This window comes from Manihot esculenta, chromosome 7 (genome assembly GCF_001659605.2).
Source record: "Manihot esculenta cultivar AM560-2 chromosome 7, M.esculenta_v8, whole genome shotgun sequence".
Classification (NCBI taxonomy): Eukaryota; Viridiplantae; Streptophyta; class Magnoliopsida; order Malpighiales; family Euphorbiaceae; genus Manihot; species Manihot esculenta.
In genome coordinates this window covers 6,218,044-6,237,542 of record NC_035167.2, presented here as the reverse complement: position 1 = coordinate 6,237,542, position 19,499 = coordinate 6,218,044, and the positions used below count along the sequence as shown (strand labels likewise).

General features: G+C 29.5%; 1 protein-coding gene across 2 annotated transcripts; it reads left to right on the top strand.

The window, feature by feature from the left end:
* The first annotated feature begins 2,648 nt into the window (after nucleotides 1-2,648).
* LOC110619774 (aspartate--tRNA ligase, chloroplastic/mitochondrial) lies at nucleotides 2,649-10,638 on the top strand. Of its 2 annotated transcripts, none has more exons than XM_021763322.2 (15): nucleotides 2,649-3,055; nucleotides 3,204-3,347; nucleotides 3,537-3,646; nucleotides 4,851-4,962; nucleotides 5,095-5,166; nucleotides 5,643-5,734; nucleotides 6,207-6,327; nucleotides 7,641-7,763; nucleotides 8,015-8,210; nucleotides 8,321-8,508; nucleotides 8,604-8,675; nucleotides 9,149-9,247; nucleotides 9,322-9,402; nucleotides 9,866-9,923; nucleotides 10,239-10,638. In XM_021763322.2, the coding sequence occupies exons 1-15, from the start codon at nucleotides 2,714-2,716 to the stop codon at nucleotides 10,406-10,408; spliced, it is 1,980 nt and encodes a 659-aa protein (XP_021619014.1). In that variant the 5' UTR covers nucleotides 2,649-2,713; the 3' UTR covers nucleotides 10,409-10,638. The 2 variants fall into 2 exon arrangements, with proteins under 2 accessions (XP_021619014.1, XP_021619015.1); XM_021763323.2 differs by having other exon boundaries at nucleotides 2,931-3,072.
* The last annotated feature ends 8,861 nt before the right edge of the window (nucleotides 10,639-19,499 follow it).

Here is a 19,499-nt window from a genome sequence, read left to right as displayed (position 1 = left end):
CTACTATGAATTGTGTCCATGAAAGAAAAATCTAATTACAAATTACACAACATATAATGTCAAAGGAAACTAAAGACTCTATATAAGACTAATAAAATGCCAATTTAGTAAGCAAATTTTATAAATGATAATGATACGATTCTTCAACAATAAATTGTAAACTGAAGTAATCACACTCTTCAAAGATTTAATATAGAAAACTCCAAATCATAACGAGTCAAATTACCATCGCTTAATTTAAAACTTACGAGATGAGAATTATATTTGGAAGCATGAAAGAATAGGAAAATAAGCAACACACTCTTCAACACATGTAAATGCGCAATACAATTTTAAATCGCATAATGCATATATGGCCGAATTGAACTTAGACCAATTTTATTATTTTAGTATTTTATAAGATTTATTTTAAATTAATTTAGATTAAATTAGAAGCTAAATTCGTGTAGCCCATTTAAGAAGGAGATTTCTTTAAGACAATTTAGAAAAATATTTTTTAATGCAATTTAGGTTTGACTATTTGATTAGATATCCTTCCTATATTGTAATTATACCTTTCTACACTAGAATTAGGGTTTGGCGACTATAAAAACACCGTTAATGTGGCAGTTATGATTGGACAATGAATAAAGATGATATTATGAACAATATTTGGTTTTTCTCCATTATTTAACAACTTATCAAGGTTCAATCTTGTGGTGTTCTAATATGTATTTTCTCCCTACTTAGTTAACTCATCAAGAATTTTTTGTGGTATTCTCTTGTTGGAATTACTTGATTATCTGTATTTCTAATCACATTAGTTACTAAAAAATAAAAATATTTTAAGTTCTATCTTCTCACAAACCATTAATAATTTAAAAAAGAAAAAAAAATCTATTTAGTTTTGTGGTATATAAAAACCCATCGATTAATCTTTCAATTTAAAATAAATAATATTTCAAAAAATTTAAAAAGTCTACTAATTAGTTATTACTATTAAATTTAAATGTTAAGTGTTGTAAAAAAATCTAAAATGCTCTCAATAAGGAGGACTAATTAATATATATTTTATAAAACTAAAAGTTCAATTAATGAGTTTTTTCATACTATAAAAACTAATAATAAAATAGTTAATAGATACAACTAACGAGAGTATTAATTAGTAGATTTTTTAAAACTTTATGATATTTTAATGTGTTTTTCAAAATTGAGAAACTAACTAATGAGTTTTTCTCTACTATAAAGACCAGATAGTTATTGTTTTATTAAAAAGAAGAGTTAAATGTAATGGAGTTGGGTAACTTTTATCCATCATCCCTAAAATTTGAAGGTATTTTATTACCATCTTTTAACTTCAATCTCAATTACAAAAAACTTTCAACTTTGATTTAAATCAATAAAAAATCACCCTTAACCTATTTTTTGTGAGATTTTCAGCTAAATACAATATGAAGTGGATTAAAATCAATTTAAACATAATTTCTCAATATGAAATTTGAAGTTTCAAACTTTTGAACATTTGTTTACTAAGTCTATTTTTCACCCTTTAATTTTCACTCTCCACACACTCAATATTTTTAATTGACTTTTCAAACTCAATAAATTTTGTTGAAATCTCATTTTTCAATATAGAAATTATAATTATACTCTCTTTCAATAAATTTAAACCCTAAAAACTCTGTTTTAATCTAACTTTTTGATTAGAAACTCTCTGACAAGACATAAAAGTTTAATAGTAGAAAGACAGAATTAGACCAAAGTAAAATATTAAAAAAAATTATGAGAATATCTTCTGATAGAGTTTTTTTTTGTTAATAAAAATTTTATTGCCAAAGTCAACATATAACAAAACTATACAAAACTATGCATCTATCAAATTCCTATACAAGAAGTCTAAAACTAAAAAGAAAAACTCCATAAAAATATATCTAATAATACTGCAAGCAACATCCTACCTCCTAATCAAACTGCAGGCAACACACATATAATAACATCCTATAATTCAAAACAAGATCCACTGTAGCCACATCTCACAAAGTGAAAAAAAATAACCATTGCATTTTTTTTAGCACAAAACAATACTTCAAAAATTTAAAAAAAACATCCCAAGCAGCATTTTTTTATGACAGATCTAACTTAATAAGCAATAACTTTTTTGTATGTGTCAACTAACATCCAAAGTGACATCCTTTAAGACATTTGCTAAACTATTAGAACCATAGTCCAAAATCAAACTTACATCAATGTGAATTATAATCTTTGCAGTACAAATACATCTAGCTCTCAATAACTAATATCCTATTCTAGCACATAGACTCCCTTTATAGTCAATGGTCTCTATATAGGGAGTCTCAGTACCCATTAATTTTAGTTCAACCGAAACGGTGATCTTTTGAATAACATTATTTCTTTAAAATCTCGATGTTAGCCATTAGCGAAAATCTCGAAAATCTCGATGAAATGGGGGAGAGATTTTTTGGTTAACTTAAATTAAGATGGAAAATTTTTGTGATTAAAATTGAAGTGGAGGGATGGTAATGGAATAGTTTTTAAGGTTTAGAGACTATAGATAAAATTAACCAATGGGTCAGTTGAGAATGTTTCTCCATGTCACGTGCCATAACACGTGTATCTATTGTTTAGCCCCGTCGTTCAAACGCAATCATAATCATAAACCCTTCTCCATTCTGTCACCGGGGTTTCGTCTCTGCCTCTCTGAGCGGTCGTCAAAATGTCCCTTCTTCTCAAATCGCTTCCTCTCGTAACTCTCAGCTGCAGACGCTCCCTTCCTCTGCTTCATACTATCTTCAAACACCATTTTCAGAAAACAATTCCCAAAAACACAAGAAATGTTTTCCTTTCTGCTTCTGCTTCTTCCACTGATACCATTCCCAAAGCACCATCAGCAGCTGTCAAGGAGGCCTTGGATTGGGTCTCCCGTACTGGGTTTTGCGGCGAATTGTCTGTTAACGATGTGGGTAAGCGTGTTCGCCTTTGTGGATGGGTTGCTCTCCATAGGGTCCATGGTGGGCTCACTTTTCTCAATCTCAGAGACCACACTGGCATTGTTCAGGTATGTATATATATTCAGTAAGTATGTGTGTGTATGCACTGTGGACGGAGGCACAATCCCATCCCATTTCATGGTGGTGTTGTTGATTCTGTGTATTCACTTTCTTGTGCTCGCCCCCGTTTTTGATGGTTTCGAGGTGAAATTTCAGGTTACAACGCTTCCTGATGACTTCCCTGATGCCCATTCTCTTATAAATGACTTGAGGCTGGAATATGTGATAGCGGTGGAAGGTGTCGTTCGGTCTAGGCCTAGTGAGTCTATTAATAAGAAGATGAAAACTGGCTTAATTGAGGTATTATTCTATTCCATTTAATTCAAGCTTTTGATTTTTCTTTTCATTTTCTTGTTGTCAAGTTATAAGAAGAAATGTGAATTAATTTGCTGAATCCATTTTAGCTTTTTCTTTTTGATGTGTGCACATTGTGAAATCCTATACTTGTTTTTGTGAATTTTATGACAAGATGCTGATTATGCGTGCCAGGTTGCTGCAGAGCATGTTCAAGTATTGAATGCAGTGAGATCAAAGTTACCATTTTTAGTTACCACGGCAGATGATGCTAAAGAGTTTGTCAAAGAGGAGATCCGTTTGAGGTAGCTGACTCTTGACTATTCTAAATTTAAAGTTTGTAATAGTTTTTGAAGGTGAACATGTAGTTAATTTCGTTATTTGGTCTGAGAATTTCAAAATTGGGTGAACTTTAGAAACTAACTGAAACAAAACTGACTAAATTGTTATAAAAATTGAAGTAACCGAACAGAAATAAATGCAGTCCGATCAATTTGTTTGGCTTGTCTTTTTTTGTCCTAAAATTTTTAATATTCAGCTGAAAAATTAGTGACCTTAAATATTAAACAGTGACGAAAGATTGCTTGTTAGTCTGGTTTGGTTGTTCTTTTTTTTTTTTTTAACGAACAGCACCAAACTAACTTAATCGTAAAATTTAACCAAACTCACATATTATATGTAAGACCATATCAGCTGAAATTCATTTGGCTTAAATTGAATAACTTTCAATAAGTTTAGAAGGGTGAGACTCCCATGTTATTGGTAGCATGGCATTTGTATGGCACTTCCCATTCTGTAAATTTTCAGTTTTTAAACTTTCAGCTAAGAGATGTAAAATGAAGAGGATTTTTCTTTTCTAGAGTTAGAAGAAATTGATTGATGGGCAATACATTTTGTCATTCCACTAGTTGGTCATGGGACAATATTTTGTTTATTTATTTTTTCTCTTTGTGCTAGTTAAAGGATCTTGAGTTTAGATATTTATTCAAAAGATTGCTCCTTTTAACTCTTTACATTCATTTGTCATTATTTAATATCACTTTTGCTGCTTGGAGCTATTTCCATTAGCTTCCTGTTCTTTCTTGCTACTTCTGTAACCTCCATTTGGAATATCCTAAATAATTTAGTTGCTATTGCGTGATAAATTTAGTAGTAGGTAGTAATATTTAGAAGGATTCTTTTTAATTTATTCTTAACGTAAAAGGATATTCTTCAAATATTTTCATGTTTTATGATCAAGTATTTCCCCTGAAGTTACTAATGATATTTGGAAGCATCTCCCTAATCTTTGTCGATGTTGATTCTAAGGCCTTCATTGACATGCTGCTAACTAGAAAGTAGAAATGCATGCTTGTTTATCCCTTGGAAATTTGAAACTATGCCTGCATAGACCACAATTTCTTTTGCTAACTTACATAGTATCTCAACTTTTAATTTCTATATGCCTTTTGCATATTTTTCCTATACATCCTGAGGTTCAATTGATTAAAGAAACTTTCCTGTTTATAGATTCCGATGCCTTGATTTACGGCGGCAACAAATGAATTTTAACATAATGTTGCGGCACAGAGTAGTGAAGCTCATCCGAAGATATCTAGAAGATGTGCATGGTTTTGTGGAGGTAAACCACGAGAAGCCTGCCAGACTTTTTGCTTAATTATTTTTATTCTCATTTGTTTATATATATATGTATATATTCTTTTTAACTTTTGCACTCTGTTTTCATCATGATTTTTTGATGATTCTAAGGTAGATTGAGACTCCAATACTTTCTAGATCTACTCCAGAAGGCGCTCGAGATTATTTGGTGCCCTCAAGAGTTCAGGTACTTGCCATTTATTTAAGTAACCATTAAAATTTCATGACATGCTCCCACAGCCATGCGTGCAACTTATAAATTATTCAATTTTGACAACTGGATATTATCTGTTGGATGTCCATAGGTCTCATCTATGTAAAAATTGGCTAACCTACAAAGTCATTGTAGTATATGTAGTTTGGAAGATGTCATGTCTCCCGTATCTGAAATTACTAGAAGATGGTTTTGTACAATGTCTCTGAGTATATTCATAATGTGGTCCAGAGTTGTTGGAATTGTGTGAGAGCATTATGTATAGCTGAAGAAAACAAATCTGGTTCTATCAGTCTCCTCAATTTTGGCATTATTTGGCTGATAATTACATCATTTATTCATGAATATACTTGAAGATAGGTTCTAGGTTGTAGCTAGAGTTACTTGTGCTACTTTGTTGGTTTGTCCATTGCTTGCTAATATGGTTCACTTTAATGTGTATTTTGAAGCCAGGAACATTTTATGCTTTGCCCCAAAGTCCTCAACTCTTTAAGCAAATGCTGATGGTATCGGGTTTTGACAGATATTATCAAATTGCAAGGTAATTTCTGGTGGTCATGTAGGCTGGTATTGTTGTGATTGTGCTTTCTTCAAATACGCTCCTAGCTTTGTTCTCTGCCAATAAACTTGAAGATAATTGTATTGATCCATTATAATGAAGGAAAGGAGTATAAAAACCAGCACAAACATCTGGGAGAGATGACAAGATATTCAATATCAGAATTAAGGCCAAATTATAGCAGAAAATTAGGTTTAAATCAAGGCTGAACTATAGTAGAAAACCTCAGGTGCCAACAAAAGTTTTGACATGTAGAATTTTTATGTATGCCACGGAGAACATATGAGCTCTACCTTCTTGAGATTCATGTGGTAAATGTTTTCTGCTTTATCAGCCAAGCAGAAAACATTTTTTCTTTATTTGTTGATTTATTATTCCTTTGGTGTGTCAGATTGTTGTAGGGAGGTTTTCAATTGTGATAGTAGTAAACCGGATTTGGTTTCCTTGTTTGCAGATGTTTTAGAGATGAAGATCTAAGGGCTGATAGACAACCTGAGTTCACTCAGCTTGATATGGAACTAGCATTCACTCCCTTGGAGGATATGCTGAGGCTCAATGAAGATTTGATTCGAAAGGTCAGTATGTCTATTTGCTGTGTAGTTCACAATTTTTCATTACAGGGTATTGCTACAGGTCAAATAAAAGGGTGGAGGAGGATGAAAACCTAAACCCTTTGTCTGGAATAAAAAATTCCACAGGAATTCAATTCAATTCTCTTCTATAAATTTTCTTGTTTGGAATGGAAGAATTCATTTCTTTTTTAACTTACAAAATTTCATTTACAAAAATAATGAAATGCTGCAAGAATTCTTCTGAATTTTTTTCTTACAAAACAAATCATGCCAAATGGAGGGAAAAGGAAAGTGAGAAGTAATTTGCTTCCTGACTTTATATGATTCTTAAGATGGTCTCATATTCTCTTATAAGGTTAAAGGCTCTTATATTTTTTATTGGCTTCATAAATTGGAAGAGCTTACCACTTCTCCCTTTATTTTAGTTTGCATGTAATACATCTTTATTGGCATCACATAGAGCATCAAAGAATGTTATCTCTTCATCTAGTGTAAATCAGATGGATTAAGCTAGTATCACATATTCACATCAATATGACTTTCAAAGGTTGTACTTCACATGTAACGTTTAGGGGTGGGGGCCCATAAAATGACAAAAGTCAAGAACAGCTTCATGAAGCCTTGGTCAGGCCTAAGAGATTAATTAGATATTTTATTTTGTGGAATTATAAGGTTGTACCCTTGGCTAGGACTTATGTCTTAACTTTTAACAATAAAGGATGTATTGGCTTATTTCACTGTCTCAACTTTTTTATCTTTTGTGAGTCAACCTGTATTGTAACTGTTTCAGGTGAATAAAGGATCTCTTCTTCTCTGTCTTAACTTCTTAACTATAGAGAATGTCTTCATATTTTTATGCTCAGTGCAGTTGATAGATGAGGATTCAGACATCTAATTATGAGGTAGTATGAATTTATAATTTCTTAAGATGTTCTATGTCGTAACTACTTCTAGGTAAATAACAAAAAAAAAAAAAATCAAAGGCTAATCAAGCTGAGCTAATGTCAGCTTGTCTTCAGAAATGGTTGAAGCTATGGCTCGGCTTGCTTTTTGTTTTTTGCTTTGTTACAACCTAAGGTTGTCAATCACCAAATGAGGTCAGATCATTGTTTACCCAACCAGATACTTGAGAGATCTCATTAAATAGTCCTTGAAATTTTGTGGTTTTGTTGGATCCACGAAATATGTCAATAAACCACAACCTATTTGTGCTATACTGTGTATTCATTTGGCATTTGCAGAAATTTTGCCATTTTCAGCATTCGGTTGATGTGTGTGCATTACAAGTTATGATTTAAAAGTTAATTTGATCGCAGATTTTCCTTGAGATTAAAGGTGTCCATCTGCCAAACCCTTTCCCAAGGCTTACATATGTTGAAGCTATGGATCGTTATGGTTCAGACAGGCCAGATACAAGATTTGATCTTGAGTTGAAAGATGTAATTATCTCCTTTCATGTGACGCTTACATGACTATATCATTAAAAAAAATATCATTATAATATATAATGATTCTATTTTAGAATATATATTATTATCAAGGAACTTGACATGCCATGCACAAACTATATTGAATACTTGATCTAGGCATGACTATTCATCTGTGATTATTGTGTTATTCAAATAAAAAGAAGAAAGAAAAAATGAACTTACAACTTAGCTTAATTCCGAGTTATTTGCTGGTGCTGCAGGTGTCTGATATTTTTGTAGAGTCCCCCTTCAGGGTGTTCGCAGATAGCTTGAAAAATGGGGGGATTATCAAAGTATTATCTGTGCCTTCAGGTGCTAAGAGTTATTCAAATACAGCTCTTAAGAAAGGTGATATTTACAACGAAGCGTTCAAGTCTGGAGCAAAGGGACTACCCTTTCTCAAGGTCTTAGATAATGGTAAAAAGATACAATTTACTCCCTATTTTCTTTATTCCTGGACAAATCCATCTTCTTAGAAGGAGAATGATATTCAGTATTTCACACTTAGAGAGGTAAATCTTTTATAGGGGAGGTTGAGGGAATTCCAGCACTAGTGTCAAGTTTGGATCCAATGAATAAAGAACAGTTGCTGAGACGATGCTCTGCAGGACCAGGGGATCTTATATTGTTTGCAGTGGGTCACCATGCATCAGTTAATAAAACTTTGGACCGACTGAGGATGTTTATAGCCAGTGAGATGGGTTTGATTGATCATGTACGTTTTTTTTTACCTGTCTAGATTGTAAAATTTTCTAACCATTTATCTGTAAGTTTTCTGATATTTTTCCTCTTCTTTATTTGATATTTTAGTCCAGGCATTCCATCCTATGGGTGACTGATTTCCCAATGTTTGAGTGGAATGAATCAGAGCAGAGGCTTGAGGTTTGTAATGACTAATGAGATAAAATGGGGCATTGTTCATTTAAATTTTCATAGGGTTACACGCACATAAACTAGTGAATAGTGACTCTATTTTGATTTAGTGGTATTGCAAGTGTTCTTCTTCTCCTGAACGATGACGTCAATGACATGCTTGCTGCCTTGTATGATTAAACTGCCATTAATTTAAATTTTGGAAACTTTGCAATATTGAATTATTGTGCTTTTGTCTGATAAGATGATAAGAGCTGTCATGTTATGCACCCCTTTTTCATTAGTGTGCATGAGCAGTCACAAGTAACATTGGCTTCCTTATATGGTTATCTTTGAGTTAGGTCAAGGAATTTGCACAATAGAGATTAAATAAAAAGGAAGTTAAACTTATCTGGTTGCATTAACATCAACAAGTCATTTTTTGTCATTCGTGTACACCCATTTTTTTCTGTATGTCAGTTGAGACTCATGTTGTATTGCAGGCTTTGCATCACCCATTTACAGCACCCAAGCCTGAAGACATGGAAGACCTTTCCTCTGCTCGTGCCCTTGCTTATGACATGGTTTACAATGGGGTTGAGGTAGTTTACCTTTCTGTTGTGCAAGCTTGAGGCTTATGATAGATAGTAATGATGAAATTTGGCTGTGTTATCAGATTGGTGGAGGAAGTTTGAGAATTTATAAACGCGAAGTCCAACAAAAGGTTTTGGAAATTGTTGGCATCTCCCCTGAGCAGGTGAGGAGACTCTTATGCACTTTGCAATTAGGTTTCATGAAATTCACCACGTTCATATGTTACATGATGTAAATAAGCATGGCCATAATGTAAATAATCAGGGGATAATGGTTACAGCCAGCCTGAATAATTTGTAAAATAAACATGAATCCAGCAATAAATAGAAAATAACCACTGAAAGATTAATTTTTGTTCTCATCATACATGAGGAAATACATATGAAATAGACCCAAGTGTACCAGTCTACCATGTAGCATCCCTCCTCAGCTTCATCTTGAATATTGACCTTCAACTACTACTAATCTCAAACCTGAAGAGTATTACAACTTCAAGAATGCTTGAAACAATGAAACACTTAAAGAGGAAAGGCCCATGCTCAAAGCATAAGCATGCGTAACTCATCATGTGTTACTGATTACTGGATATTCTTACAGTAGTTTGGAGTTTTGTATTTTATCTGCAGGCTGAAGCAAAATTTGGATATCTTCTGGAGGCTTTAGACATGGGTGCTCCTCCACATGGTATGGAATTCTCAACCTTGTCCAAGTACTATGTAATTAAAGTTTTCTTACCTGGAATGAATTTCTCGTAACCAAATAGCCTCAACCTAGCTCTCTGCTACCTCATCCTTGGGTGCTGGGTGGTAGTGGGGGTCAAAAATTATAATTTATCTTTCCTGTATGGATGGATTGCAAATTGTAGTTGTAATTCTGAACTCAGAAAAAGTATTTGGGAGTCGTCGTTTGTTGGCTGAGGCTCATCTTACTATCCTATGTGCTCTTTATTATTGACCAAAAAAAGAAAGCTTTTTGAAATCTAGTCTTTTCCATTTGTAGGGGGAATTGCATATGGCTTGGATAGACTGGTTATGTTGTTGGCCGAAGCTAATTCCATCAGGGATGTCATTGCTTTCCCCAAGACGACAACTGCGCAGTGTGCCCTTACTCGGGCACCATCAGAGGTTGATCCTCAACAGCTAAAAGATCTATCTTTTCATACCCAATAATGTTGTTTTCATTTTGATATCATTGAGTTTCTGGCCTCTACTCTAATTCCAGTTTTGGTTTCTGAGGTAATTTATGTACTTGTATCATGGAATGGAACATTATCTCTAAAAGCATGTTTAATATTCTTATAATTTTCTCAAACTCTACAGGAGTTTGTATAAGGTCAGTGGTTAACCATTCATTTGTAAGATTACTCTTTATTTTATTTTCAATAAATTGCCGTTTAATCTTTCCCCCTTTTTTTTTGGGTGAAACTTCACCGGCAATGTTACCGTGAAATGCTACAACGCTGTGTGAATTTGGGAATACGAAAGTGATTTGAATTTTTTGTTTTGGTAGGTGGTACTGAACTTGCAGGAAAGAAAAAAAAATGTTAAAAAGTCCAATCAAACAGATTGAACTAATTTTAATCAAATTAGGTCGAAGTTCAAAATGATTTTTTTATCTAGTTTTTAATATTTTAAATTCAAAATAGTAATTAAATATAAATTCATATACTATATACTAAACTTAATTGCAGCAAAAAAAATAAAAAATTTTAGTATTAATTATTATATATTATTAATATTTAATAATAAATTCTATTTAAAGAATTATATTGGTAAAAAAATAAAGTTTATTAAGCTCTCCAACGATGGTGGCAGTGGTTGCGGCAATTTCTTGGTAAAATTTAATATATTAATTACGTTAGAAGAATATATACGAATAATTTTCATTCTCCAAATGATTTATCGTTTAACTTCAATTTAATTAATAGAGCTGAGTTAGCTGTCGAAAATTTTATTTACGAAGAAAATAATAAAAAAGAAAAATTTTAATATAAAAGCCGTTTAGAAACAAATGAAAAAATACATGCAATCGAAATTGTGCTCATATAGAATAGATAATAATAGTTACATTTTTGTGACGAGATTAAAATTATTATAATTATTAATATAATGAATTATAATAATTTAAATTTAATAATTTAATATTCATAACACTTAATTTATAGTATTAAAATCACAATTTTATTTTAATTATACTTTAATTATTTATATTTATTAATTTTTTATAATTATTTAAATTGAATAAATTTTTAATTTAATAATATTTTATACAATTAATTCTTTAATTCTTTAATATTTTTATCACAGTTAATATTTTTTATAATAATTTTAATCGATTCTATATTTATATATTTATTTTATATTATCATTCTCTACAACATTTATAATTAAATTATATTAATTACAATTTTATAAAATTATCAAATAAATAAATAATAATAATGTGAGACATTAAAAACTTTTTATATAGTCTTTTATTATAAAACTATTAATAAAAAGGTTTTTTTATTATCCAAATATTTTTTATATTATATTTATTTAATTTTTTATAAATATATTTTTAATATTTTATTAATTATTAAAATAAAAAATACAATAAAATTTTTTAATTATAAAAATACTATAAAATTTTTATTACAATATTAATAATATGGTATATTAAAAAATAGTAGAATATCAAAAGGTCATCAATAAATATAATAAAAATTATATTTATTATATTACAAAATATTAAGAAATCAAAAGGCCATATTAATTGTGATTAAACAAATAATAAATTATATTTATTACATATGCATTAATTTTTATTTTATATAAAAAAATATAAATATATTGCACCACATTCACAAATATATAGAGTTAATTGTGTGAATTATCAATATCTTGTATGTAAATTTAATACTAACACTTATAAATCTCTTATCACTCTATTTTAAAATTCAATTATATATATATATATAAATAAATTTATTAATGATATAAATATAATTAAAAATACATATTACAAGTTTAAATATATTAAAAAATAGATATATATTAATTTTTTATTGATTATTTTATAAATATATCTAATTTTTAATTTTATATTTTTTTAATTGTAAATTAATATATTATAGAAAATTAAAAAATTATATATAAATTTTAACAGTTAAAATAATAAATTGTATTTATTAAGGATATATTAATTTGTGACATTATTAAATATAAAAATATAACTTAAAAATAAAAATGAAATATATTAAATATGCACAAAAATATATAGTGCCACTTGACCCTTGTCAAAATCTCTATAGTTTATTTTAGACTCCAGTATATATATCGGATTTTGAACTAAATCAATGGTAAGCTCTTTGAAGCTCAAATTATTTAATTTACAAATAACTGTTTATATTTTGATGGATAAGTCCTTTACTATTATTGTTATTATTCCTTCTTATCTCTTTCCCTTGATGTCTCTCACCCTCTCTCTTTATGTTTGGTCTTTCTCTATTTCTCTCTTTGCTTTTTCTTCCTCCACATTTTATCTTTATTTATTGTGTTTGTATTATTATCTCTATGCTATCTATCTCTTTTTATATTCAAGGCCTGAATATTAGATAATTTATTTTGCCCAAATGTATATTTAGACATCTAAATTTTACTACTTACAATTCAATTTTTTTCATAATCTAATAAACAGCTAAATTATAAAAATAATTTTTTTAAAATATAATTTATCCTGTCAACACTTTCGTGAACTCGCGTGATGGCAAGCGAGTGAATCTCTGAAAATTGTGTCTACATGGACATGCACCGCTATTTACTGATGAGAATTGAAGAAAATCATTCTTTATTTCTTTTCATCAAATCTCTAACCCGAAAATTCATCATTCATCTTCTACGATCTTCAAATCTCTCTCTCAATTTTGTTATTCTTAAAAAATAAAAGATTTCCATTTACTCCTCATTATCAACCAATAGATTGATATTTATTATGGAGGTCTATAGTATTGAAAATTCTATGTGTTGTTTGTATTTTTGTATAGAATAAATTTATATAGTATATATAAGGTTTATCAACAGTTAGCTAGTGGCTAAGTATATAGACTGTATAATAACAAATATTATCTCAACCAACTCTAAGCCTTATCATGCCCTCTCAATTCGTGTGTTGTGGGACAGGACGAATTGTTAAGTGTTGTATTAGAGTTTGATGCCACATCTTGAATAATGGTTTAGTCAGAATGTCGGCTAATTGAGTGCTTCGTCTGAGCATGGAAAATATGATTGATAGAAAGATATGTTGCGCCAATATTATCACACCACAAGTTAGGAGTTTTGGTGGAATGGAAAGTAATGTCATGCAACATTGACTGAATCCAAGTTAATTTAGTGACAGCAAGACCAATAGCTCGAATCCAAGTTAATTCAGTGATAGCAAGACCAATAGCTCGATACTCAATCTCTATTGACAAACGAGCAACTGTTTGTTATTTCTTGGAATTCTAAGATATGATATTTGTGCCCATGAAAATAGCATAATCTTTGGTGGAATTGCGATCATCAATGTCACTCGCTCAATTAGCATCAGAATATATATTCAAATTTGTGTTTGCCGATTTGGATATGTGAAGACCATGACTAGCAGTGTGCTTGAGATACCTCAATATATGCTCAACCGAACATCCATTGTTCTCAGTAGGTGCATGAAGAAACTGAGAAACATTTTGAACTAAATAACAGACCTCGAGTCAGGTTAAACTCAAGTATTGCAATCCATTTACTATACTCCGATATAACGCGGGATCACTCAGAGTTGCTGGTGTGGAAATTCTCTTGCAATCTCCCATCTATGCTTTGTGAAGGAAGTCAAGTATATACTTTTGTTAATTTAACAAAAGTCCATCAGCGGTCCAAGTTGCCTCCATACCAAAGAAATACTCCAATGTGTCCAAATCTTTCAACATGAACTCATATTAGAGAGGAAATAATATGATTCAAAGTATGACTGCATGTTAAATTTCCTCAACTTCAACTAGAAAAGAATGAATTTAGCAACTCATGGTGGACGAAATACACAAAAGAAAGAAGAAAGGAAGAGAAGAAGAGTCTACTGTAATTCTACAGAATTTCCGAGGAGGAGGGATGATGATGTTGCTGGGTTAGATGCTGTCTCCTTTTATAGCTGGAGAATTTTAATCTAATTAGGGTTTGGAAATTCCCATCTTGACTTGGTCTTTTGTGGTCTTTGATTCCTCTTTTATTTTTGAATTTTGTTGTAGATGGAATTCTCTTGGTAGAAGGACATCATCGTGACTTTTGGAATTGAGCTGGTGGTGTTTGAGGTGTATTTGGACTTCTTTTCTTTTAAATTCTGAATTTCTGCACTTTTCCCGCCTCTGCTGTCTTTTTCTGCGTAAAAGTGATTTGGGCGATTTGGGAGGGTGATTTAGGCAAATCGCTTGCCCCAATCACTTCTGAAAATTCACTTCCGGATTTTTCTGCCTCAGCTCGATTTGGGCAGTAATTTTGCCAAATCACTTTGACCCAATCACTTTTCCAGTTTTTTCTGCGCTTTTTCTATAATTTTCCATTTTCTTGCTTTTCTGTAAAAACAAGATAAAAATCATAAATTAAGCTGAAAAATATGTAATTAAACAATAATAAAGATAATAAAAATGTAGTTAAATTATGTTTGATCATGCAACAAACAATGTATTTGTCTTTTATACTGAGTTGGATTTCCAGCCATGTAAATATTTAATTTTCCAATTCTTTTAAATTTTAATTAGCTAAAACTTTATTACATAATGATAGATTAAATATTTTAAGGTTTCATTATTATTTGTTCTTTTTATTATTATTTATAATTTTAAATATTAATATTTATTAACTCTAATATTAATTATAAAAATTTATTAATTATATAAAATATATTTAGAATAAATTCAACATCATTATTCAATAATCATTTCATCAATAATTTATAAATTTTTATGTAAAATTAATTAAAATATATAAAATTATATTTAGTTTCAGGAAGAAGCTAATTCTTATGAATGGGGATATTTCTCCATCATTCGATGCCGCGATTAAAAGATGGATTTTGTCTATATTTATATAAGTTAAGCTTAGTAAACTAAGCAAGGTAAATGGCAATATATATGGATTATGTAGACAATAATTTTATTATTTAAAATTTAATTTTTAAATAAACGATAATTTTATTCCTTAAATTAATTTAAGATTTTGTTAAAAATTCAAATTAAGGATCTAGATAAATATTTATAAATTATTAAAATAATATATTCATATTTTAAAGTAGAAATTAAAATAAGATTTTAAATTTAATTAATGAATATTTAAAATATTAATGAAACAAAAAATTTTAAAATAAGAAGTATATAAAATTATCAATTCTTTTTTTAGTGAGTTAATAATTTAACTTAAATATCTCTAATTATTCTAATTTTTATAATTTATCTATACTATATTGGAAGGGAGGAATTGTTTTATTTGTTAAATTAATTTTATGAGTTAGCAAAATATTAAAATATATAAATCTACTAATATTTAAAAAATCTAAGTTAAATCGATTATTATTTTTTTGAATTTAAAATTTATTATATTGTAAAATATTTAATAATATATATTCAAATTATAAAATAAAGTTTTTACTATTGAAATTTTATTTGATAAATTTCATAGATTACTTTTATTATGAATGATTAAAAAATATCAATAAATTTACTATTTTTTAATTTTTTAAAATAACTAAATTTTATTTAATTTTAATTATAAAATATGATAATATTTATCAATTGTGTTTTTTATAATGAGAAAATATAAAAAAAAACTAAAAAATTATGATGTGATTTTACTTTTATACTTAAGAATTTGTAGTTTGTTTTGTGTCAAAGTGGTATTTCTTAGTTTGTTTCCGTTAATAAACAGTAACAAAATTCTAATATTGTCAAATATTGGTCACGCAGCAATTTATATATAATTTATAATTATTATTTTTTAATATTTTAATTAACAAAAAGGAAAAATAGAAAATAATGAGTTGATGTGGTAGTCCATATATAAATTATTTTAAAAAAAAACTTTATTAATTAAAAATAATAAGAATACCTTCTACGTCGGTAATATTCGATGATGTTAGGATTTTATCACTGTTTATTAAAGGAGATAAATTATGAAATACCATTTTGACATAAAATAAATTATAAATTTTGAAATGAAAAATCAGTGAAACCACAATATACTTTTTTATACTTTTCCCCTTTTATAATATATAGATTGAATTAGATCAATCCTATTTTAAGTTCAGATAAATTCTATCATTATCATTGCATATATCGTATATCGATATTTATCTGTGTAGCATTGTTGTATATATATATATATATATATATATATATATATATTTTTTTTTTTATAATATCTTATTAATCAATACAACAACCATCCCACATGATATTTCTACTATGAGATTTGGGTGTTTTGAGATGAGAAGTGAATTATAAGGAGAAATTTTTATCAAGTGATGAGAACTTATATCATCACTATTTCAAAATGAAAGAAAAATGAGTTCTTCAGAAGATGTAGTTCCTAACACTTTTTGAAACAATAAACTTGGAAATATAGTTCTCACTGTCGAAAATAGTTTGAACAAGAAGAAAGGGTTTTGTATGGCTGTATGACCAAGAAGAATACTTACTTCTAAAATCATCCTAATATGACACCAAGGGCCACCGAGAATCGAATCTATATATAACTTTAAACCAAGAAAAACAAATAATGAAAGTGGAAAGCGAAAATAAAAAAGAAGCATAAGAAATAAAATAAAACAAAATAAATACACAAAATAGACAAATAAGTTATAAGAGATAATACACATATAAGTAGATCAATGGACGATAGAGCCATTCTGCTATGATAATATATACATATGTATATCTATGCAGTTAGGTAATAGAACCAACCATTGTGTTTGCATTTTTAGGTAAACATTGTAAATAACTTACTTGAAGATCTTATAAATTTTAAGAGTTTGTAAGGAGATTACAAAGGTTTTGAAAGATTTGGAAGATCCTGTGGTTTCATAGTAGTGTACAAGAGTTGCTCAATATGTGACCTACTTATGACTACTACAATAATAAAACTACAATAGTTTTGTAGGTTTTATAAGAGGTGCCTAAGGTTAAGGCTAAGGCTTGCTTTCTCCCTCTACCTTAAAGTGCTTCTAGAAGTTGTGAAGCTTGCGCAAAGATGAATGAGTTCTAAACTCTTTTAAGTTCTTCCTCTTGAGCTGTAATTTAGAATGGAGATGAATTCTTCTTTTAAAGATGAGCCAAAGGACGAACTTGTGATTTTGGTAGCCTTAATGATTGTTGCCACTTGGTCTTCATATAATTATAGTACAATAAGTGATAGTGATTGTCAGAGAATAATGAAAACTTGATGAATGAACAGTGATTGGTGAATATGACCTATCCTATCCTTTTTGGAAAAGAGAATAGTAAAAATTATTTGATCTCACAGATAACTATTTTCCTAGCTAGAGATAAAAGTAAAAGTAAAAGTAAAAAATAAAAATAATGAAAATGTTGCTATAATAATTTTTGCCAGTATTTTCTTTTCTTTTTTAAAATTCATTTTCTTTCATTTTTCTTTTTCCTCTTTTTCTTATTCTTCTTTTTAAAAAAAATAGATTTGAGTGGTTTCTCCCATGCTTTTGTTTGATCAACAACCAACCACAACTCTCATTTCCTTCTTCACTACTCGTACGAGCTTAACGATTTGTCTGGAGGGTTTTTGCAATAAGTTAGACAATCAATCATGACTCAAATGGAATTCACTTATTTCACACAATTCTTCTGGCTATGCCTTTTTCTCTTTACATTCTATATTCCCATATGCAATGATGGAGATGGAGTACTATCAATAGAATTCTAAAACTCCAGAACCAACTGGTTTCCACCCTTTCATCCTTCCATTCTGTTTGAATTACTGCTAATTAGACCATAGCATGAGATCTAGGTAAAAAATAATAGTTTTCCTTTATTGTTTGAAGAATATTTTATAGTATCAGAAGGATTTTCAAGAAAGCTGACCATCAGTTTTATAGAAGAAATTTACAAGAACTAGGTTTTTTGGGTTTGGTTAGGCTTTATGGCTTGTTTTATAGAAATTCTCTAGTTAAGAACTATGGACTAGAAGTTATGTCTCCTCTTATGAATTCAATTTTAAAATAAAAAATACTTAAAATCGGTTGCCACAGAGTAAAAATTTATTTTGATGCAAGATTTTGAACATCTTTTTGCAAAACTTCTTTTGCCGATTTGCAATCAATTCTAAGTAAAACTTCTAATTTAATTAGTCACTTTAAAACTTTTCTTTTGATCATATAACTGCCAAAGATTTAAATTTTAGATCTTCTTTTTCTCTCTTTTTTTTTTTTTAAATTTATTTTACATAAATTAAAATTGGACTTTTATAAATAAGGTACTGAACTTCATTACGGGCTTTATTTTCTTTCGATTCTATTTTGAGAGTATAATTTTTTTTATTTTGGTACTTGGTGAATGCTCTTACGACATGCAACCTTCTGCCAAGGAATTAATTTTCTTTTCAATCATTTTGGATTAGAATATACAATCTCCCTCTCAAGGCTAGGTTTGATAGCCACCTCCATAGGCTTTATTATTGAATATGATGAAAGTGATAGTGATGGATGGTATCAATACATGGAAATTCTTAGGTGGACTCAACCCACCGTGGACCCAAGAGATATTGAAGTGGGTCCCATCTAATTTTTTTTAGGGAGTGACTCATTTGTTGTGCCTTAGAGGTAGCTTAGTTCATGGTGGACCAGATCCAGGCAAGTATGTACTGTCATACAAGCAAATACCTATTAGTGGATCTTCGAGAATCATTGTAAGTCGGGAACACTTAACATTTGCAAATGGTAAGATGATCTGAATTTATTTTTTTTTGAATCCCATAATAGTTTGAAATAAGGATACTTTGTCTCTTATAAAGATTTTGGACATTCCTCCTCCTTCAGCTAGTTTTTGGATGAGTTAGACTTGACTAAAATTTTAACATGGCATTAGAGTCTTCTCAGCTAGTTGGGCCCTTCATGAGTATATATTTCATACTCCAGTTTAGTCCTAATTCTCACATTGGTTTGAAGTAAGAGTCATGTGACCTTATAAGAGTTTTGGGCACTTCTTCTATTTGAACTAACTTTTGGAGAGAGTTAGACCAGATTCAA